At 51.3% G+C, this 16,749-nt stretch overlaps 1 protein-coding gene across 2 annotated transcripts in view; it reads left to right on the top strand.

The window, feature by feature from the left end:
- Positions 1 to 16,266, top strand: part of GGT5 (gamma-glutamyltransferase 5) — a 39,409-nt gene extending 23,143 nt beyond the window's left edge. For both annotated transcript variants that reach the window (XM_080985161.1, XM_080985160.1), the window contains exons 7-12: positions 632 to 768; positions 2,496 to 2,686; positions 4,493 to 4,590; positions 12,776 to 12,888; positions 13,995 to 14,105; positions 15,137 to 16,266. In XM_080985161.1, the coding sequence (XP_080841287.1) occupies positions 632 to 768; positions 2,496 to 2,686; positions 4,493 to 4,590; positions 12,776 to 12,888; positions 13,995 to 14,105; positions 15,137 to 15,283 (797 nt within the window). In that variant the 3' untranslated portion in view covers positions 15,284 to 16,266. The remainder of the gene's footprint in view (positions 1 to 631; positions 769 to 2,495; positions 2,687 to 4,492; positions 4,591 to 12,775; positions 12,889 to 13,994; positions 14,106 to 15,136) is intronic.
- Positions 16,267 to 16,749: the final 483 nt, after the last annotated feature.

The raw sequence follows: 16,749 nt of genomic DNA, 5'->3' as shown, positions 1-16,749 counted from the left end.
TGGACTGTTCCCTGCACCAAGTGCCTTTTCTTCTTTAAGTTCTCAAGAGCTCTTAACCTAGCTCTAAGTTGTCACCTGAACTAGCCAGACGTTTAACCAAGAATCAATGTGAAGTATAGGTGGGTTTCTACAAGGCAAGACACAGCAAAAACCTTTATTGAACTACGTAACTGGGAAACAGAGGCAAAGCAACTGCTTATATACATTTCTGAAAGCCTGGGCCACTCCCACTCCCAACATGATTGGCTGTCTAAACTTCCAAACTGCAAATCACGACTCAGAGTCCAAGGGCCAATGGCAGAGGCCCAAATCCTGAAATGTTCTGTGTATCGAATCAGAACACAGGAGCTCAGAATCCCTAATCCAGACTTAAGCTCAGGCAAACACAGACCACTGAATACGTAAGACAATCACAGCCACTCAATCCTTTGAAAAAATAATACTTGCCCCAAAATGGCAAGTAGACATTCTGTTTTGGCAATTGTAGCCTTGGTTTAAGGAGCCATTTGGTGCCTGTCTGAGTTTCTAACACAGCCAAGGGTCATTCCCTGGATCTCAGAAGAGAGCCGCAGAGTCCTTTCTGCTCTTCCTTAGGCCTGGGTGCTCAGAGCTAGCTCTTCCTGACTTCCAGGTTTCAACTTCACCAAAGAGTCCATGAGCACACCTAGCCAGAGTGCTGAGACTTACCACTACATCGCAGAAACTCTGAAGTTTGCCAACGGCCAGAGAGTAAAAGTGGATGACCCAGTTTTTTCCCGAACTGGAAAGGTGGGTGATCTGGGAGCCTGTCGGTCTTCATCCTTTTTAAAAGCTTTGTTGCCTTATTTTTTTGGGGGGGGGAATCTATAGTGCCCCCCTTCCAATGGTTCCAGATAATCATTAATATATATATATGTACATCTAGAGCTGCCTTGGTCAACCTGGTGCCCCCCAGATGTTTTGGACCGCAACTCCCATCTGCTGATGGTTGATGAGGGTTGTAGTCTGAAAGGAATCAGATAAGAACAGGGATATTTTTCAGCCGGAATTTACCGGAACTCAGGTGGACTCCATTGCCATTGTAAGAGAACAAGGAAAGAGTTCATGGAAAGTCCTGGCACGTCTTTCTTCTAGAAAAAAGCACTGGATAAGAATGTAAGGAACTCTGGAGCTTCATGCCATCCTCATCTAGCATGGATAAATGAGTCTCTTCATGCTTCCAAAAGACAGGGTTTGGGGCTTTGGTTTTGTCTGGACCGCAAGGGGAGGGAGTTTTGCAAATTTGGACAGAGTTGAGGGGCAGCTGCTGTGGAGAGAAGACAAGAGGGGGAAACTCTTTTCTTTGCTCATAATTGCAGAGCTGTGCAGGCAGCTGACGCCTCAGCATTCTGTCATCATGAAGCCCAAATATTCTAGTTATCATAAAATTGAGATCAAGCAGGTGCCTTCACTGTACTCTTTTTGGCGCCTGGTAAGAACGTTCTTGTTTAGGTGAGCCTACCCAGAGGCTTGGAAACTTGAGGTAATGTTAACCTGTTTTAGCATTTTAACTTTTGTTTTTACAATCAAGCCGTGTGTACGTACAGTATATATAATAATAGAATCAAGACATTTTCCGTTACAACAATTCAATTTCACAATCTGATTTCTGATATAGAATAGCTTTCAATCGTTTTGCCTGTTGGGATGTGAATCGAAGCTAGGAGAGGATATATTTATGAGCTGTTATCCTTCCTTCCTCACGTTTGTGAGTTCAGCATCATGCCATCCCTTCACAGCTTAAAACAGAAAGCTTAGATAGGCTAGTTTCATCCAATACAGGTTGCTTTGAGGCAGACTGGATTCTCCTGTTATTTCCCTCTTTCCTCACCCTTAGAACAATAACCACACAAACAAGTCTTGTTAAAAAAAACTCACCATTTACTCACTCAGAATACTTGCTAAAAAGTAACTGGCACAGTGGCTTTGTTCAGGCGGGCTTAAAGTGGTCATTTGATTACAAAGGCATACTTAAGTCTAGCTCATGGGTTGGCAGACTAAGGCTCGCGGGCCAAATCCAGCCCAATTGCCTTCTAAATCTGGCCCGCAGACGGTCCGGGAATCAGCATGTTTTTACATGAGTAGAATGTGTGTTTTTATTTAAAATGCATCTCTGGGTTATTTGTGAGGCATAGGAATTTGTTCATATTTCCCCCCAAAATATAGTCCGGCCCCTCACAAGGTCTGAGGGACAGTGGACTGGCCCCCTGCTGAAAAAGTTTGCTGACCCCAGGCATAGGGTGCTGGGGATGAGTTTATGGAAGATGGGGGGGCAATGGGCTGAAAAAGTTTGGGAGCCAAGACAGGTAAATAGCTGCTTTTTCTGCAGCTGAAGATAAGCACTGCAAGACGTTGCGTCCTGCAGTTTACATTCCTATCCCACGGAGCCCAGCTTTGACTTTTCCAGAGGGCACCATTCCTCCTTTGCGGCTGAGGTTATCAGGACCTGCCTCACTGAGATGCGCTGTGTTTTTTAGGATGTCTTGAGCGAGCTGATTTCGGACTCCTTTGCTAGCCAAGTCAGGCAGCAGATTGATGAGCGGGGAGACCACCCTGCATCCCACTACGACTCTGCCCAGGTGGGAAGGACCTCGTTTGGCACTTCCCACGTTTCCGTCCTGGCTGAAGATGGGAGCGCCGTGTCAGCCACCAGCACCATTAACTACCCGTAAGTAGGAGCGGGTGAGCCCCAAGGGCAAAGGTGGGACAGAAGCTTCTTCTGTGCTTTCTCCCAAAGCACATAGCTGTCAACCGTCCCTTATTTGGCAGGAAAGTCCCTTATCCCAGCGCTGTGTCCCGCTGCTGTCCCTTATTGATGGTGTCCCTTAAATTTCCCGGGTTTCAAAGGAAGCAGCTCCTCTCCCTCCCTCCCTGCCAGCCAGGGAGGAGGGAGGCTCCAACAGTGTTGCTTGGCTGTGTTGCTCACCCAATAAGGAGTCTAAGAATGACTGGGGGGTGGAGCTTGCATGTCTTGTGCCGATCAAATCGGCCGCGTCGCCTGGGGACTCGCCTTTGCTCAGCACTTCCCAGCGGAGAGGTGACGGTGGTTTTCCTTGCTGCATCCCCTTTGCTGGGTTGCTGTGCTGTGGGAACCACCGCTTGAGGCTTCGTTTGGCTGCTGGCTGGGCTTTCTGCCTTTGGCTCAGAGGGGCACAAAGGTTGAACATATCTGTGCTCCGAAAATCTCTTATTTTGGCTGCTGATCCCTTATTTTCGAGGCTGCTGGTCCCTTATTTTCAAATCTGTAAGTTGACAGCTATGCCAAAGCAGGGCCTCCAGACAGCCCCCTTTATTGCAATAATTTCATGCGCTGGAAGTTTCCCCGTCTGAAACTCTGGAGATCCATTTCTATCAGTCAGTGCAGAAAACATGGAGCCAGATGGACCAACGATTTCACTCTGTGCTTCCTATTTAAATCAGACCTTAATTCAGAACCACCTGGTTGGCCACTGTAAGAAGATGCTAGACTACATGAGCGTAGCCAGGATTTTTTTTGGGGGGGGCAGGATTTTTTAAGGGGGCAGACCCTTAAATTTGTATTGATTTTGATTGATATAGGGGGCAGTCCCCCCCCTTGCTTATGCCCATGCTGGACTAGATGGGCCTTTGGCTTGATCCTTGAGGCAAGCTCTCCGTGTGCCCTGAGGACTAGAATCTTGTTTTAATTTTAGGGGAAGGGCCATAGCGGCAGAGCATTTGCACAAAAAGGCCCCAGGTCCAATCCCCAGCCATATTTCCAGGCAGGGATGGGGAGAGACCCCTGTCTGAAATGCTGAATTGCTGCCAGTCAGTGTTGGGAATATGGAGTTAGATGGACCAATGGTCTGACTCAAAATAAGGCACCATCCTACGTTCCAACTGCTGGGCTGTGGGAGGCAGAGAGCGGGATGCCTTCTCCATGGTTCCTGGCCCTCTTGCAGGGACAGAGGTCTGGCAATCTTCCTGTTTTAATTCCTACCGAAGGATAAGAAAATATTTTTATTAACAATTTCAAAATACAAACTATCAAAACATATCATATTCATTATTACTTTTTCCCTCCCCCCCTTCAAACCATAGCTGTCAACGTTACCCTTTTCTTAAGGGAAATTCCTTTATTCCAAATAGGATTCCTCACAAGAAAAGGGAAAAGTTGACAGTTATGCTTCAAACCCTCCGCCCCCCCCCCAACTTCCCTCAGCTCCTCTCTCTGATTTCTCAGCACATATTGTTCTCTGCATGTTATAAAATTATACATATCCTTACGTTATCTATCTGTCATGTTATCAACCAATAAATTTGTGTATGTTTATTCAAAATCTGCCAAGGAGTCCAGTTCATTTTGTTGTCTTTTTAGATAATTTGTAAAAGGCTCCCGTTCTTCCTTAAAGTCACAGTTGTCCCGCAGTTTGTATGTCAATTTAGCCAGTTCTGCAGAACTCATCAATTTTTCTTGCCACTGAGAACTGTGTCCCTCTTCTCTCCCCATGCTCAGGTTTGGCTCCATGGTGTATTCGCCACAGACTGGGATCATCTTAAACAATGAACTCGCTGACTTTTGCATGAAGAAGTCAAGTGACAGGATCTCACCAGGTGAGCTCCACCTCTGCTGGGAAAGCCCATCGCAAGCACAAATGCTGGGCAGGAGGGAATGCATGGATAATAATAATAATAATAATAATAATAATAATAATAATTTATTATTTATACCCCGCCCATCTGGCTGAGTTTCCCCAGCCACTCTGGATGGCTCCCAATCGAGTGTTAAAAACAATACAGCATTAAATAATAAAAACTTCACTAAACAGGGCTGCCTTCAGATGTCTTTTAAAAATAGGATAGCTGCTTATTTCCTTCACATCTGAAGGGAGGGTGTTCCACAGGGCGGGCGCCACTACCAAGAAGGCCCTCTGTCTGGTTCCCTGTAACCTCACTTCTCACAATAAGGGAACTGCCAGAAGGCCCTCGGCGCTGGATCTCAGTGTCCGGGCTGAACGATAGGGGTGGAGACGCTCCTTTAAGTATACTGGACCGAGGCCGTTTAGGACTTTAAAGGTCAGCACCAACACTTTGAATTGTGCTCGGAAATGTACTGGGAGCCAATGCAGATCTCTCAGAACCGGTGTTATGTGGTCCTGGCGGCCACTCCCAGTCACGAGTCTAGCTGCCGCATTCTGGATTAATTGCAGGATGGATGGATGGATAGATGAATGGATGATAGAAGAGTCCCAATGGGGGTTGATTGGATTCCAGGACACCTCACCCACACCCTGAAGAAAAAGAAGATCAAATTGGCTGTGGATCTTCTTTCGGCTCATTAACCTAAAGGCGCAAAGATTTCTCTCCAACAATAAGGAGAGAGAGAGAAAAATAATTATTGAGAATTATAGGGACAGAACTACCTAAATTGTATAGAAATTTATTCATGTATGCTACTTGCTACTTGCCCAAAAATGGAAAGAAGAAGAAGTCCCAGCAAAGGAAGAATGGATACAAAAACTTATGGAATATGCAGAAATGGTGAAACTTACCAGGAGAATATTAAATCAAGATAGCAAACTTTTTAAAATAAAAGAATGGAAATGGTTTGTTGAATATTTACAGATAAATTGTAAACAGATAAAAACACTGGCAGGGTTATTGTAATAACCTGCAGTTACGTAAGAGTATACAGTGGTACCTCAGGTTAAGTACTTAATTCGTTCCGGAGGTCCGATCTTAACCCGAAACTGTTCTTAACCTGAAGCACCACTTTAGCCAATGGGGCCTCCTGCTGCTGCGCGCCGCCAGAGCACGATTTCTGTTCACATCCTGAAGCAAAGTTCTTAACCCGAGGTACTATTTCTGGGTTAGTGGAGTCTGTAACTTGAAGCGTATGTAACCTGAGGTACCACTGTATATTTAAAGAAGATAAATAAATAAGTTAATGTCAGAGTTGCTTCCAGATCCTAGCTCACAGAGGATCACGCTAGCCAGCGATCATTAAATAAAAGTCTTTATTGAGTTACAGTTTCCATTCTCAAGCTGCTGCGTGCAACCCTACGTCTAATGGTTAGATCGGCGAAGCTCCATCTGAGTCTCCGCCCCTTGTACACCAACTTAATATCCTAGCCTTGCTCCACCTTTTCCGCCTGACTGTTCTTCTCTGGGTCCCTCTGCCCCCCGGGGTCTCTTCCTTCCGGGATTCCTCTGACGCTGACCCCCCTGACTCTTCTCCCTCCTTTCGGCGGGCTTTAGGACCTGGCTCCCTTTCCGGGCTGCCTACTGCGCCACTTTCCTGTGCATTTGAACTTGGCGCGCGCGCCCAACCTTCCACCTTCCGTCTGACCGTTTCTTCGCTCCCCGATGGAGGTGTGGCCACTCCTGACTCGTGCCCTCCCCCCTGTTGTGAGCTGCCAGTGCTTGATCCCTGGCGCCCTTCCTCTTCCCTGCTCTCTGGCGGTGACGCTGGTCCCGATTTCCAACTGCTCCCCTCTGAGTCCCCTCTGGCTCTATCTTCCTGGGGTGTCCCCCTAGGCTCCCCCCTTGCCCTGGCCACTGGTGCTCCTTTCTGTAAATCTTCTGATTCACTGGAAAGACTCGGAGATCTCGGGTCGTCGTCATCACTCATCTTTTCTTCTGCCTCCTCCCCCTCGCTCTCTGTTTCCTCCCTTGCCCTTGCCTCTGCTCCTGAACCCCTGACATCCATCCCCCCCTCGAAGCCCCCTCTTCCCCCTCCCCTCCTTCCGGTGCGGGATCTGGGTGCTGCCGTGTCAGGGGGACGAATGTCGGATACAGTTCGCTTCCCGTGGCGGGCCGCCATCCGAAGTCTTCCGGTTCTTCCTCCCTGCTCTCGTTGACGACGGTCACCTCCGCTTCCATCTCTGTGCCGCCGTGCTCGAAACCCGGGTCGTCCCCGAAAACGTCCATGTCCGTCTCTCCCTCGTTGCCTTCTGGAGACGTTGCTCGTCCTGGACCCTCCAGCCACCTTCTGCGGAACTGCTCCTCTGGTCGATCATCCCACCAATACGAGGGTTCTGAAGCAGATCCCGAGGGTGACCCCTCCGGGGAACGGGCGTCTCGTGTCGGTTCCTCGTCCGAGTCGAACCCCCGGAACGTGCTGGCTGAAAGCGTGGGCGTGAAAAGCCAGTCGTCGAAAAAGTCTGCTGGCATTGGCCTATGTGGGAAGAGGGCATGAAACTCTTCTTTGAGCAGAGGTTCGTCTAAAGCATAGCCCGGCACCCAGCTGTTGGCACTGGCCGGGGTGCCCTCCTTGGCGAGAAGGTATTCTACCCCCTCTTCCCCCCATCTGGAGTCCAAAATCTCCGTGACTTCGTTGATGCGCTCCTCCTGTGCCACTCCCCCTTGCCCGGTTCTCTCTCGGAGCGGACCCGGTGCCGTTCCTGGTTCCTGAAACCTGTGAGGTGCCTTGTAGGGAGTGAGCACCGATCTGTGGAACACCGGATGCATTCTGGAACCCTCCGGAAGAGCCAGCCTGAAAGCCACCGGGTTGACCTGTTCTTCGACTTGGTAGGGCCCCAGTTGTTTATGCCCTAGTTTCTTCTTCGCCAACGACCTGGCCGGCACTGCGTGGGCTGCTAACCAGACCCAGTCTCCCACATGGATCTCTTCGCCAACCCTTCTGTGTTTGTCCGCTTGTACCTTGTATGCGTGTTTAGCCAGCTCCAGGTGCCGCCGCAGCTGATCGTGGACCTCCTGCAACTCCGACGCGAACGCATCTGCTGTCTGCGGCTCCCCCTCCCCCATTCTTTCCAGTCCCGGGAAGGTTCTAGGGTGCCTCCCGTTGTTGGCGAAGAACGGCGTGACCCCCGTGGACACGTGCTTCGTGTTGTTGTAGGCGAACTCGGCGAGAGGCAGGTAATCCACCCACGTCGCAGGCTGTTGATTCGCATAACATCTCAGGTACTGCTGCATGATGGCATTGACCCGCTCCGCTTGCCCGTTGGTCTGCGGGTGTCTAGCCGACGCCAGGTTGATCTTGACGTTCAGGAAGCCCATCAGCCTCTGCCAGAAGTTCGAGATGAACTGTCGCCCTCGGTCGGACAGAATAGACCGCGGCAGACCGTGAACCTTGAACACGTAGTCTATGAACAGTTTGGCGGTTTGTTCCGCCGTGGCCACCTTCGCACACGGAATGAAATGTGCCATCTTGGAGAACAAATCCACCACCACCAGCACAGCCGTCTTGCCCCTCGAGCTGGGCAGATCCGTGACAAAGTCCAGGGCCACTCTCTCCCATGGTTCGAACGGAGTTTGCAGCGGTTCCAGCAGTCCGGCCGGCGGTCTGTGCACTGGTTTGGACCTCTGGCAGGTGTCACACCTCGCCACGTAGTCCGCGACTTCCCCTCTCATTCCGGGCCACCAGAAGTCTCTGGCTACTAATTCCACCGTCTTCTCCTTGCCAAAGTGCCCGGCAGTGGGCGCGTCGTGCAGCTGCTGCAGTACCTTGGCACGAAGTTCGTCTCCCGGCACGTAGATGGCCCCTTTACGGATGAGCAAACCATCTCGCAGCTGGAACTCGTCGGTCGCTGCCGTGCCCCTGTGCACCTCTGCCATCTTTGCTTGCGCGAAGGAGTCATCCTGCAACACTCGTCGCACCGCATCCAGGTCAACTGTCGCCGCCGCGCACGCCCACACTGTCGGTGCGAAGATGTGCATGGCGGCCGCTGGCGTTGCCCCCTCCAGATACTGTGGCTTACGGGAGAGAGCATCCGCCATGATGTTGGTGTCCCCCGGGACATACTCTATTCGGAAGTCGAAATTCGCAAAGAACTCAGCCCAACGTATCTGCCTCTGGTTCAGGAACTGTGCCGTGCGCCAGTGCTCTAGATTCTTGTGGTCCGTGCAGACCTGCACCGTGTGCTTGGCGCCGATCAGGAAGTGCCTCCACGCTTTGAACGCTGCATGAATGGCCAGCAACTCCCTGTCCCAGATGGTGTAGTTCTGTTCGGACTTGCTGAGCTTCCTTGAGTAAAACGCTCCCGGCCTCCAAACCCCCTGCGGGTCTTTCTGCAGCAGGACTGCTCCCACGGCTCTGTCCGAAGCGTCTGTCTCCACCCTCATCGGCCTGCTGGGGTTGACATGAAGCAGCTGCTCTTCCGACGCGAAGAGACGCTTGAGTGCCTGAAAGGACTGCTCCGCCTGCTCTGTCCAGATGAACTTCTTTTTCTTGGAGCTGAGCGTGTCCGTGATGGCCGCTGTCTGCATCGCAAAGCCTTTGATAAACTTGCGATAGAAGTTCGCGAAGCCGACAAACCGTTGGACCTCCTTCCGGTTGCGTGGGCTTTTCCAATCCAACACTGCTCGGACCTTGGCGCTGTCCATGGCGAGCCCTTTATCAGACAACTTGTAGCCCAGGAAATCCACCTCCGTCACGTCGAATTGGCACTTCTCCAGCTTGGCGTAAAGCCTATGTTGCTGTAGCCTGCTCAGCACTTCCTTGACGTGTCTGTCATGCTCCTGCTGCGATTCCGAAAAGATCAGGATGTCATCCAAGAAACAGACGCACGTCTTGTAGAGGAGCCCCGCCAACACGTGATGCATGAAAGCTTGAAAAACGTGGGAGCCATTTTGCAATCCAAAAGGCATAACTCTATATTCGTAGGTGCCCAGGGGCGTGAACATGGCTGTCTTCCACTCATCTCCTTCCCGCATGCGAATGAGGTTGTATGCCCCTCGCAGGTCCAACTTGGTGAACACTCTGCCCTTCCGTACCTTTGCGAGGAGGTCGTCGATTCGGGGCATGGGGAAGTCCGATGGCTTGGTCACACTGTTCAAGATGCGAAAGTCCACTACAAGTCTTTTTTGGGGCGTGTCCCGCTTCTTAACAAAGAATACCGGACTGCCCCCCGCTGCCTTGGACTCTCGGATGAAACCGCGCTCCAAATTATGATCTATGAACTCTTTGAGTTCCTGCAGTTCGTCCTCAGACATGGAATACAGCTTCCCTTTGGGCAGCGCCGCCCCCGGCAGCAGGTCAATTTTGCAGTCATATGGTCTGTGGGGGGGTAGCCTGTCTGCCTCCTTCTCGCAGAAAACCTCCAAAAATTCCGCGTACTTGTGGGGAACCGCTTGCAGCGTGCCTAGCTGCAGCTGTGACTCCTCTTCCCCTCCTTCCTGCCTGGGCACGATGCAGTGTTCAGCGCAAAAGGAAGAGCCGAAGGTCAGCTGCCTCTGGTACCAAGCCAGCGTCGGGCTGTGCTTGTCCAGCCAACTCATGCCCAATACAATGGGCGTGTCCGATAGTTGAGTGACATTGAAGCTGATGATTTCCCTGTGATTCCCAAGTCGCATCACCATTGGTGGCGTCTGCTTCACCACTTGCCCCCCTAGCAGCTCCCTGCCATCCACCGTGACAACCTGCAGGGGCAGCGTGGCAGGCAGCAACTGTATAGCGTGCCGGTCGACAAAGTCCTGCCCTATAAAGTCCGCATTGCTTCCGGAGTCAATGGTGATTGGCACGTCCATGGTGATTCCATTGGGCAGCTGGAGCGACGCGGTGAGCCTCACTACCGGTTTGGGCGGGAGGGGGTCCATGGGCTGTAAAATCTCTGGGGACTGCTTCACTGACACGTCTGGCTGGGCCCCAGTGCCTCTTCCTCCAACCAGACTCCGTCGTTTCCCTGCTGTGGTTGTCCTTGCTGCGTTGCTGCAGTTACCATTGCTGAGGCTGCAGTGTGCTTGTGGAGCCTCTGGGGACACTCTTTCGCCATATGCTGTGGATCATCGCAGATGTAACACTTCCTGTTCCCTCTAGGAGGCTTCGCTTTCACTGCTGCCGGTGCTAGGGCTCTGGCTGCTGACTGAGCCCTTGCACCTCCAACCTCCATAGGTTCCGCTCCTCCTCCTGGCGGAGGCGTGGATTGCGCACGCGCTGCTTCTCTGGGAAGGAAGGAGGAGCCCCTGGCTGGTTCGCGCCCTCCACGCCCTTCGCCACTGCTCCACGGACGTTCTTCCAGCCGCACCCCCACCGCCAGCGCCCTCTGAACGATCTCCTGCGTGGTCCGGGGTCTCTCCCCCCTCGCAATTTCATCTTTAACCGAGCCGTGCAATCCCTCCCAAAACAGGTCTCTTACAGGAGCCGAATCTCTGTCCCATTCCAGAGCACTGACCAAAGCGAAAAAGCGGGCATGGTACTGCCTTACGCTGGCCCTCCCTTGCTTCAGTCCATGTATCTGCTGCCGAGCAAGATCCACGTCAATGCTTGATAAAAAGCACCCATCCATCGCTTTAATAAAGGCATCCGCATTTTGGAGCGCCGGATCCTTATCTCTCCACAAATTGCGCAGCCATGCTTTAGCATCTCCATGCAAATGGGACATGATGAATCCCACCTTCTCTTGCTCATCTCTAAAGTCTTTGTTCAGCAGTTGCAGTGCACACATTACATCTGCTCTAAAGTTGGGGTACTGTTGCAAATTCCCATCGAAGTGAGAGACCAGACCACCTGTTCGTCTCCCCAACCCAATCCCCTCCGGTTTGGGTGTCAGTTGCCCTTGCTTCGTAAGCACTTCCAACCTGACCTGGAGATCCCTGTAGGCGGCAGCTGCGTCCTCCTCTCTCTTCCTGGATGCAAGAGCCTCGGCATTCAGTCGCGACACTGCTTCTCTGAGTTCCGCTATCTGCTGTTCGGCCGTCATGTTGTCTGCCGTTCGTGAGCTCGCTAGTAGGCACCCGCTTTCTCTCCTCTCCGCGAGGCTGTAGATGCCCACAATTTACGGGGATGGAGCTTACTGTCAGAGTTGCTTCCAGATCCTAGCTCACAGAGGATCACGCTAGCCAGCGATCATTAAATAAAAGTCTTTATTGAGTTACAGTTTCCATTCTCAAGCTGCTGCGTGCAACCCTACGTCTAATGGTTAGATCGGCGAAGCTCCATCTGAGTCTCCGCCCCTTGTACACCAACTTAATATCCTAGCCTTGCTCCACCTTTTCCGCCTGACTGTTCTTCTCTGGGTCCCTCTGCCCCCCGGGGTCTCTTCCTTCCGGGATTCCTCTGACGCTGACCCCCCTGACTCTTCTCCCTCCTTTCGGCGGGCTTTAGGACCTGGCTCCCTTTCCGGGCTGCCTACTGCGCCACTTTCCTGTGCATTTGAACTTGGCGCGCGCGCCCAACCTTCCACCTTCCGTCTGACCGTTTCTTCGCTCCCCGATGGAGGTGTGGCCACTCCTGACTCGTGCCCTCCCCCCTGTTGTGAGCTGCCAGCGCTTGATCCCTGGCGCCCTTCCTCTTCCCTGCTCTCTGGCGGTGACGCTGGTCCCGATTTCCAACTGCTCCCCTCTGAGTCCCCTCTGGCTCTATCTTCCTGGGGTGTCCCCCTAGGCTCCCCCCTTGCCCTGGCCACTGGTGCTCCTTTCTGTGAATCTTCTGATTCACTGGAAAGACTCGGAGATCTCGGGTCGTCGTCATCACTCATCTTTTCTTCTGCCTCCTCCCCCTCGCTCTCTGTTTCCTCCCTTGCCCTTGCCTCTGCTCCTGAACCCCTGACAGTTAACTTATGCAGAACTTATGGATATGCAGAAGATATTAAAAATAAATTTAAGGAACTGCAGAAAGCGGGGGAAGGAAGTCAAGTTTTGGAATGTTAAAATGATTGTAAAATCAGTGAAATGTATATATCTGAAAAGCATAAATAAAATTGAGAGAGAGAGAGAGAGAGAGAGAGAGAGAGAGAGAAATAATAATATCCAAATGCACAAGGTGAGGTTTTTCCTCTCCGTTTTAAAAGTGACTGTATAGGTTGCTCACCCTCCCATTTCTTGGTGCCCCCGCTTATAGGAGAGATGCCCCCTTCTTCCATGACACCATCCATCCTCATTTCCCGCGATGGGCAGTCAAAGCTGGTGGTCGGAGGGTCAGGCGGGCAACTCATTATCCCTGCTGTCGCGCTGGTAAGTTGACAAAAAAACTGGATTCCTGCCTTTAGCATGGAGAGCTGAAGCTGCACAGTTAACACCTGTGAAATCTGTCCTTTTGCTTTCTGATTTGTCCTGGGGAAAATGGCTTAAGTTTTGTTTTGAAAAGGTAGACTGCCTCTGGACTTGGAGGCTTGATTGAACTCTCGTGGTCAGCATCTGTTGCTATTTATTTGTTCACTTATTTGTTTATTGCATTTATAACACACCCTTTTCTCCAAGGAGCTGAAGGTGGCATATATGGTTCACTTCCCACCCCCGCCATTTTATCCTCACAACAACCCGGTGAGGTAGGATGGGCTGAGAGGGGCAGTTACTGTCCCAAGGTCACCCTAGTGAGCTTCATGGCCGAGTCGGGATTCGAAACCTGGTCTCTCCCAGGTGCTGGTGCCACACTTTAATAATAATAATAATAATAATAATAATAATAATAATAATAATTTATTATTTATATCCCGCCCATCTGGCTGAGTTTCCCAAGCCACTCTGGGCTTCCCAATCAAGTATTAAAAACAATACAGCGTTAAATATTAAAAACTTCCCTGAACAGGGCCGCCTTCAGATGTCTTTTAAAGATAGCATAGCTACTTATTTCCTTCACATCTGAAGGGAGGGTGTTCCACAGGGTGGGCGCCACTACCGAGAAGGCCCTCTGTCTGGTTCCCTGTAACCTCACTTCTCGCAATGAGGGAACTGCCAGAAGGCCCTCGGCGCTGGATCTCAGTGTCCGGGCTGAACGATGGGGGCGGAGACGCTCCTTCAGGTATACAGGACCGAGGCCGTTTAGGGCTTTAAAGATCAGCACCAACACTTTGAATTGTGCTTGGAAACGTACTGGGAGCCAATGCAGATCTCTCAGAACCGGTGTTATGTGGTCCCGGAGGCCACTCCCAGTCACCAGTCTAGCTGCCGCATTCTGGATTAATTGCAGTTTCCGGGTCACCTTCAAAGGTAGCCCCATGTAGAGCGCGTTGCAGTAGTCCAAGCGGGAGATAACTACACCACTACACCACACTGTCTGCCTGCTGCGAGACTTCTCTTCCATGAACATGTCTGAAGCCAGGCTGCTCCTTCTCTTGCAGACCATCGCTAACAAGCTGTTTTTTGGGTATGATGTGGACAAAGCTATCAAGGCACCGATTCTCTGCGTGAACAGCAGCTACGGCATTGAAGTAGAGAAATCCTTTGACAAGGTGAGATGTGTGAGCAGCTCTCTGGGGTCACAAGGGGAGCCATGAGACAGAGGCGTACCTCCAACATGTCCCAGAAGAAAACTGGCACACAGGTCTCTGGGGGCTGTGATCTCACAAGACAGCACCCCCCCTCCAAAATGGGGCATCCCTATTAAATCGGGACAGTTGAGGGGTATGTCAGTGATTGCCACAAGTCCTGCAGCATGCAAAACATAAAGCGACAGCCCTGTGCCAGTTTTTAGCTCTGTGCTGCGGACTACAACTCCCATCAGCCCCAGCAAGCACAACTAGGCTCTCATCACCTCCTGTGTCATATGACCAGTCTGGCTGGGGCTGATGGGAGATCTAGCTCCTGGGGGAGCCTGCTGTACAGATCCCAGGGTCAACCCCTGGCGGCAGCATCTCCAGGAAAGGTTGGGAATGGCCCGTGGGCATGAAATCTTGGGAGAGTCACTGCTGCGAGTTGGCAGCAACAATATTGAGCTAGACGGTGTTAGAATTCCTGCTCCATGATTGCAGTCATGGGATTTTCGTCTATCACATGACAGTATGTGTTTTGACTCCACAGAGTGGGAAGTGACAGAGACAGGATGTTTGTGTTACTGTGTTCCATGAAGTGGGACTCTTGTCCTTTGCTCTTTCTCTTTGCTATCTGATGCTAGAGAGAGAGGGAGCCATGTTGCAGTGCAAATGTAAATACTTTATGTAAATAAAGTAGATTAGCCAAAATGCTGAGCTGCTGAGGTCTGTCATGCAAGCTGCGAAGACTCTGCGGATCCCTAAGTGTGCTGGTGTCTGTTGGCATCGGTGGCTGTGATGTTCGGGCTGAAGAAAGCTTTTGAAGCTCCCGAATGATTGACCAGGAGGGAGAGAACATGCCAGTTGGGCATGTGTCTCTGCCAGGGTCCTACTCGAGTGTAGGACGAGCTCCTGACAGACAGACCACTAATTTGGCTTTGCCTAAGGAAGCTTCCTATGTTCAGAGTGATGCCTGTATTTCCTCTACCCTCCTCCTCTTCTTTTCCTTGCAGAGTGTTGAGGCGGCACTGAAGCAAAAGGGCCACACGGTGAAGACGATACAATGGAGCCTGAACGTGGTGCAAGCTGTTTCTAAGGACGGCCCCTGCCTCTTCCCCTACTCGGATCTAAGGAAAAATGGCCAAGCCTCTGGCTATTAGTAGCTCAGCTGCTATTTGGCCTGAGGGAAAGCCAGAGGGCCTGGAGGACCTGTCTGCCTGCCTGCCTGCCCCTCTGCACTCTCTCAGAGCAGCTGCTACAGCTTTGCAGCCACTTCTGGGTCTGAAAAAAACATGAACTTGTTGCAGCTGGATCCCTCCATCACATATTTCTTTTTCTCGGGGAGAGAGACAGACAGACAGACAGACAGACAGACAGAGAGTGAGAGGTGTTTACAAGAGCAGTGCTATACTGTAGAAGAACTGAGCCAAAAAACAGCCCTTGCTTTTGCTGCAGCCTGAGAGTGCAAGACGGACCTTCACCTCTCTCACCAGCTCCTAGCACCTTCTGTCCAGGCTATGTGTCGAGATCCAAGGAAGATGGGCAGCCTCGCAGGGAAGAGAAGCCGGCATGAGTGTGTGGCAGACAAGACAAGAGAAAACCATTTGCCAGCATTTGCCGCTCTGTGAAAGATCTGGGTTGTGGTGGCAGCAGCAGCTGGTGGCAAAGGACCTGCCTGAGGATATTTTCTGCAGGCAGGCATGCAGGCAGTGAGTTCCTTCCCCGGATAATGCGATGGTTCTGGCTCCTCAGAGGAGGAGCCAGCCTGCAGATTTCATGATGCCGGAGGCTGCAAAGTGCTGGGGACGAAGCTTGCCTCATCAGCCCACAGCCAGAAAATGAAAAACGCCTCTTTGACCCTTTGGCAGCAAACTCCCAAGAGCGGACACTTGGTAGACTCTTTCCCTGCATGGGATCACAAGTGCTCCGGGTGAAGAGAGAGCTGCTCGATGCAACAGCTAGAGCAGGCAAGATCAGCAGCTCCAAATTGTGTTTAGGGGTGTGTGTGCAGAGGGCATTGTTGATGCCAAGCCAGGAGCTTCATTCAGCAAAAGGACAGCTGCGCAGGATTTGTGTTTTCTTCTTCGTGCAAGTTTGACGTGCAGAGTTCTATATTTTTTAATAAATGAATTGTCTCCTTTTATATATAGTCCAAATCTCTGAGTTCCTAGCTCAAGCTCTTAGCTGCCCCCTGCCCCAATTTTACCACCCCCACATCCGGACTTACTGTAGACCAAGAGGGACTGGAGTGGGAGGGCACCCTCCTCACTTGGGTTCAATTTTGCTGTTTCTGAAACTGCCCCTGATAAGGTGTCAGGCTTCAGGGACTCGGCTCCCTCCTCAACCCCTTTGGCAGTAGATAAGCAGAACAAAGAGAAAGGAGTCTCTTACCAGTTAGAGATTTTAAGGAACACAGCGAGAGAACCACGCATCTATTCTTTGGAATGAAGGTGCTCCCAATTAAGGTTTCCACCCACTTCTCCTCTGGTCATCCACGGCACTTCCGCATCCTGCAACCTGATCTCGCAACCACTGTGCCTTATGTGCGGCCACCTTATCTGCCCTCCTTGACCTTGGGCTGATCGAATGGACGCTTTCTAGCAACATTGAGTCTGTTAACTCTCTC

Source organism: Podarcis pityusensis (assembly GCF_964106645.2).
Source record: "Podarcis pityusensis genome assembly, chromosome: 16".
In the NCBI taxonomy this organism is placed as follows: domain Eukaryota; kingdom Metazoa; phylum Chordata; class Lepidosauria; order Squamata; family Lacertidae; genus Podarcis; species Podarcis pityusensis.
The sequence above is the reverse complement of the archived record's forward strand: the minus strand, read 5'-3'. Positions and strand labels throughout refer to the sequence as shown.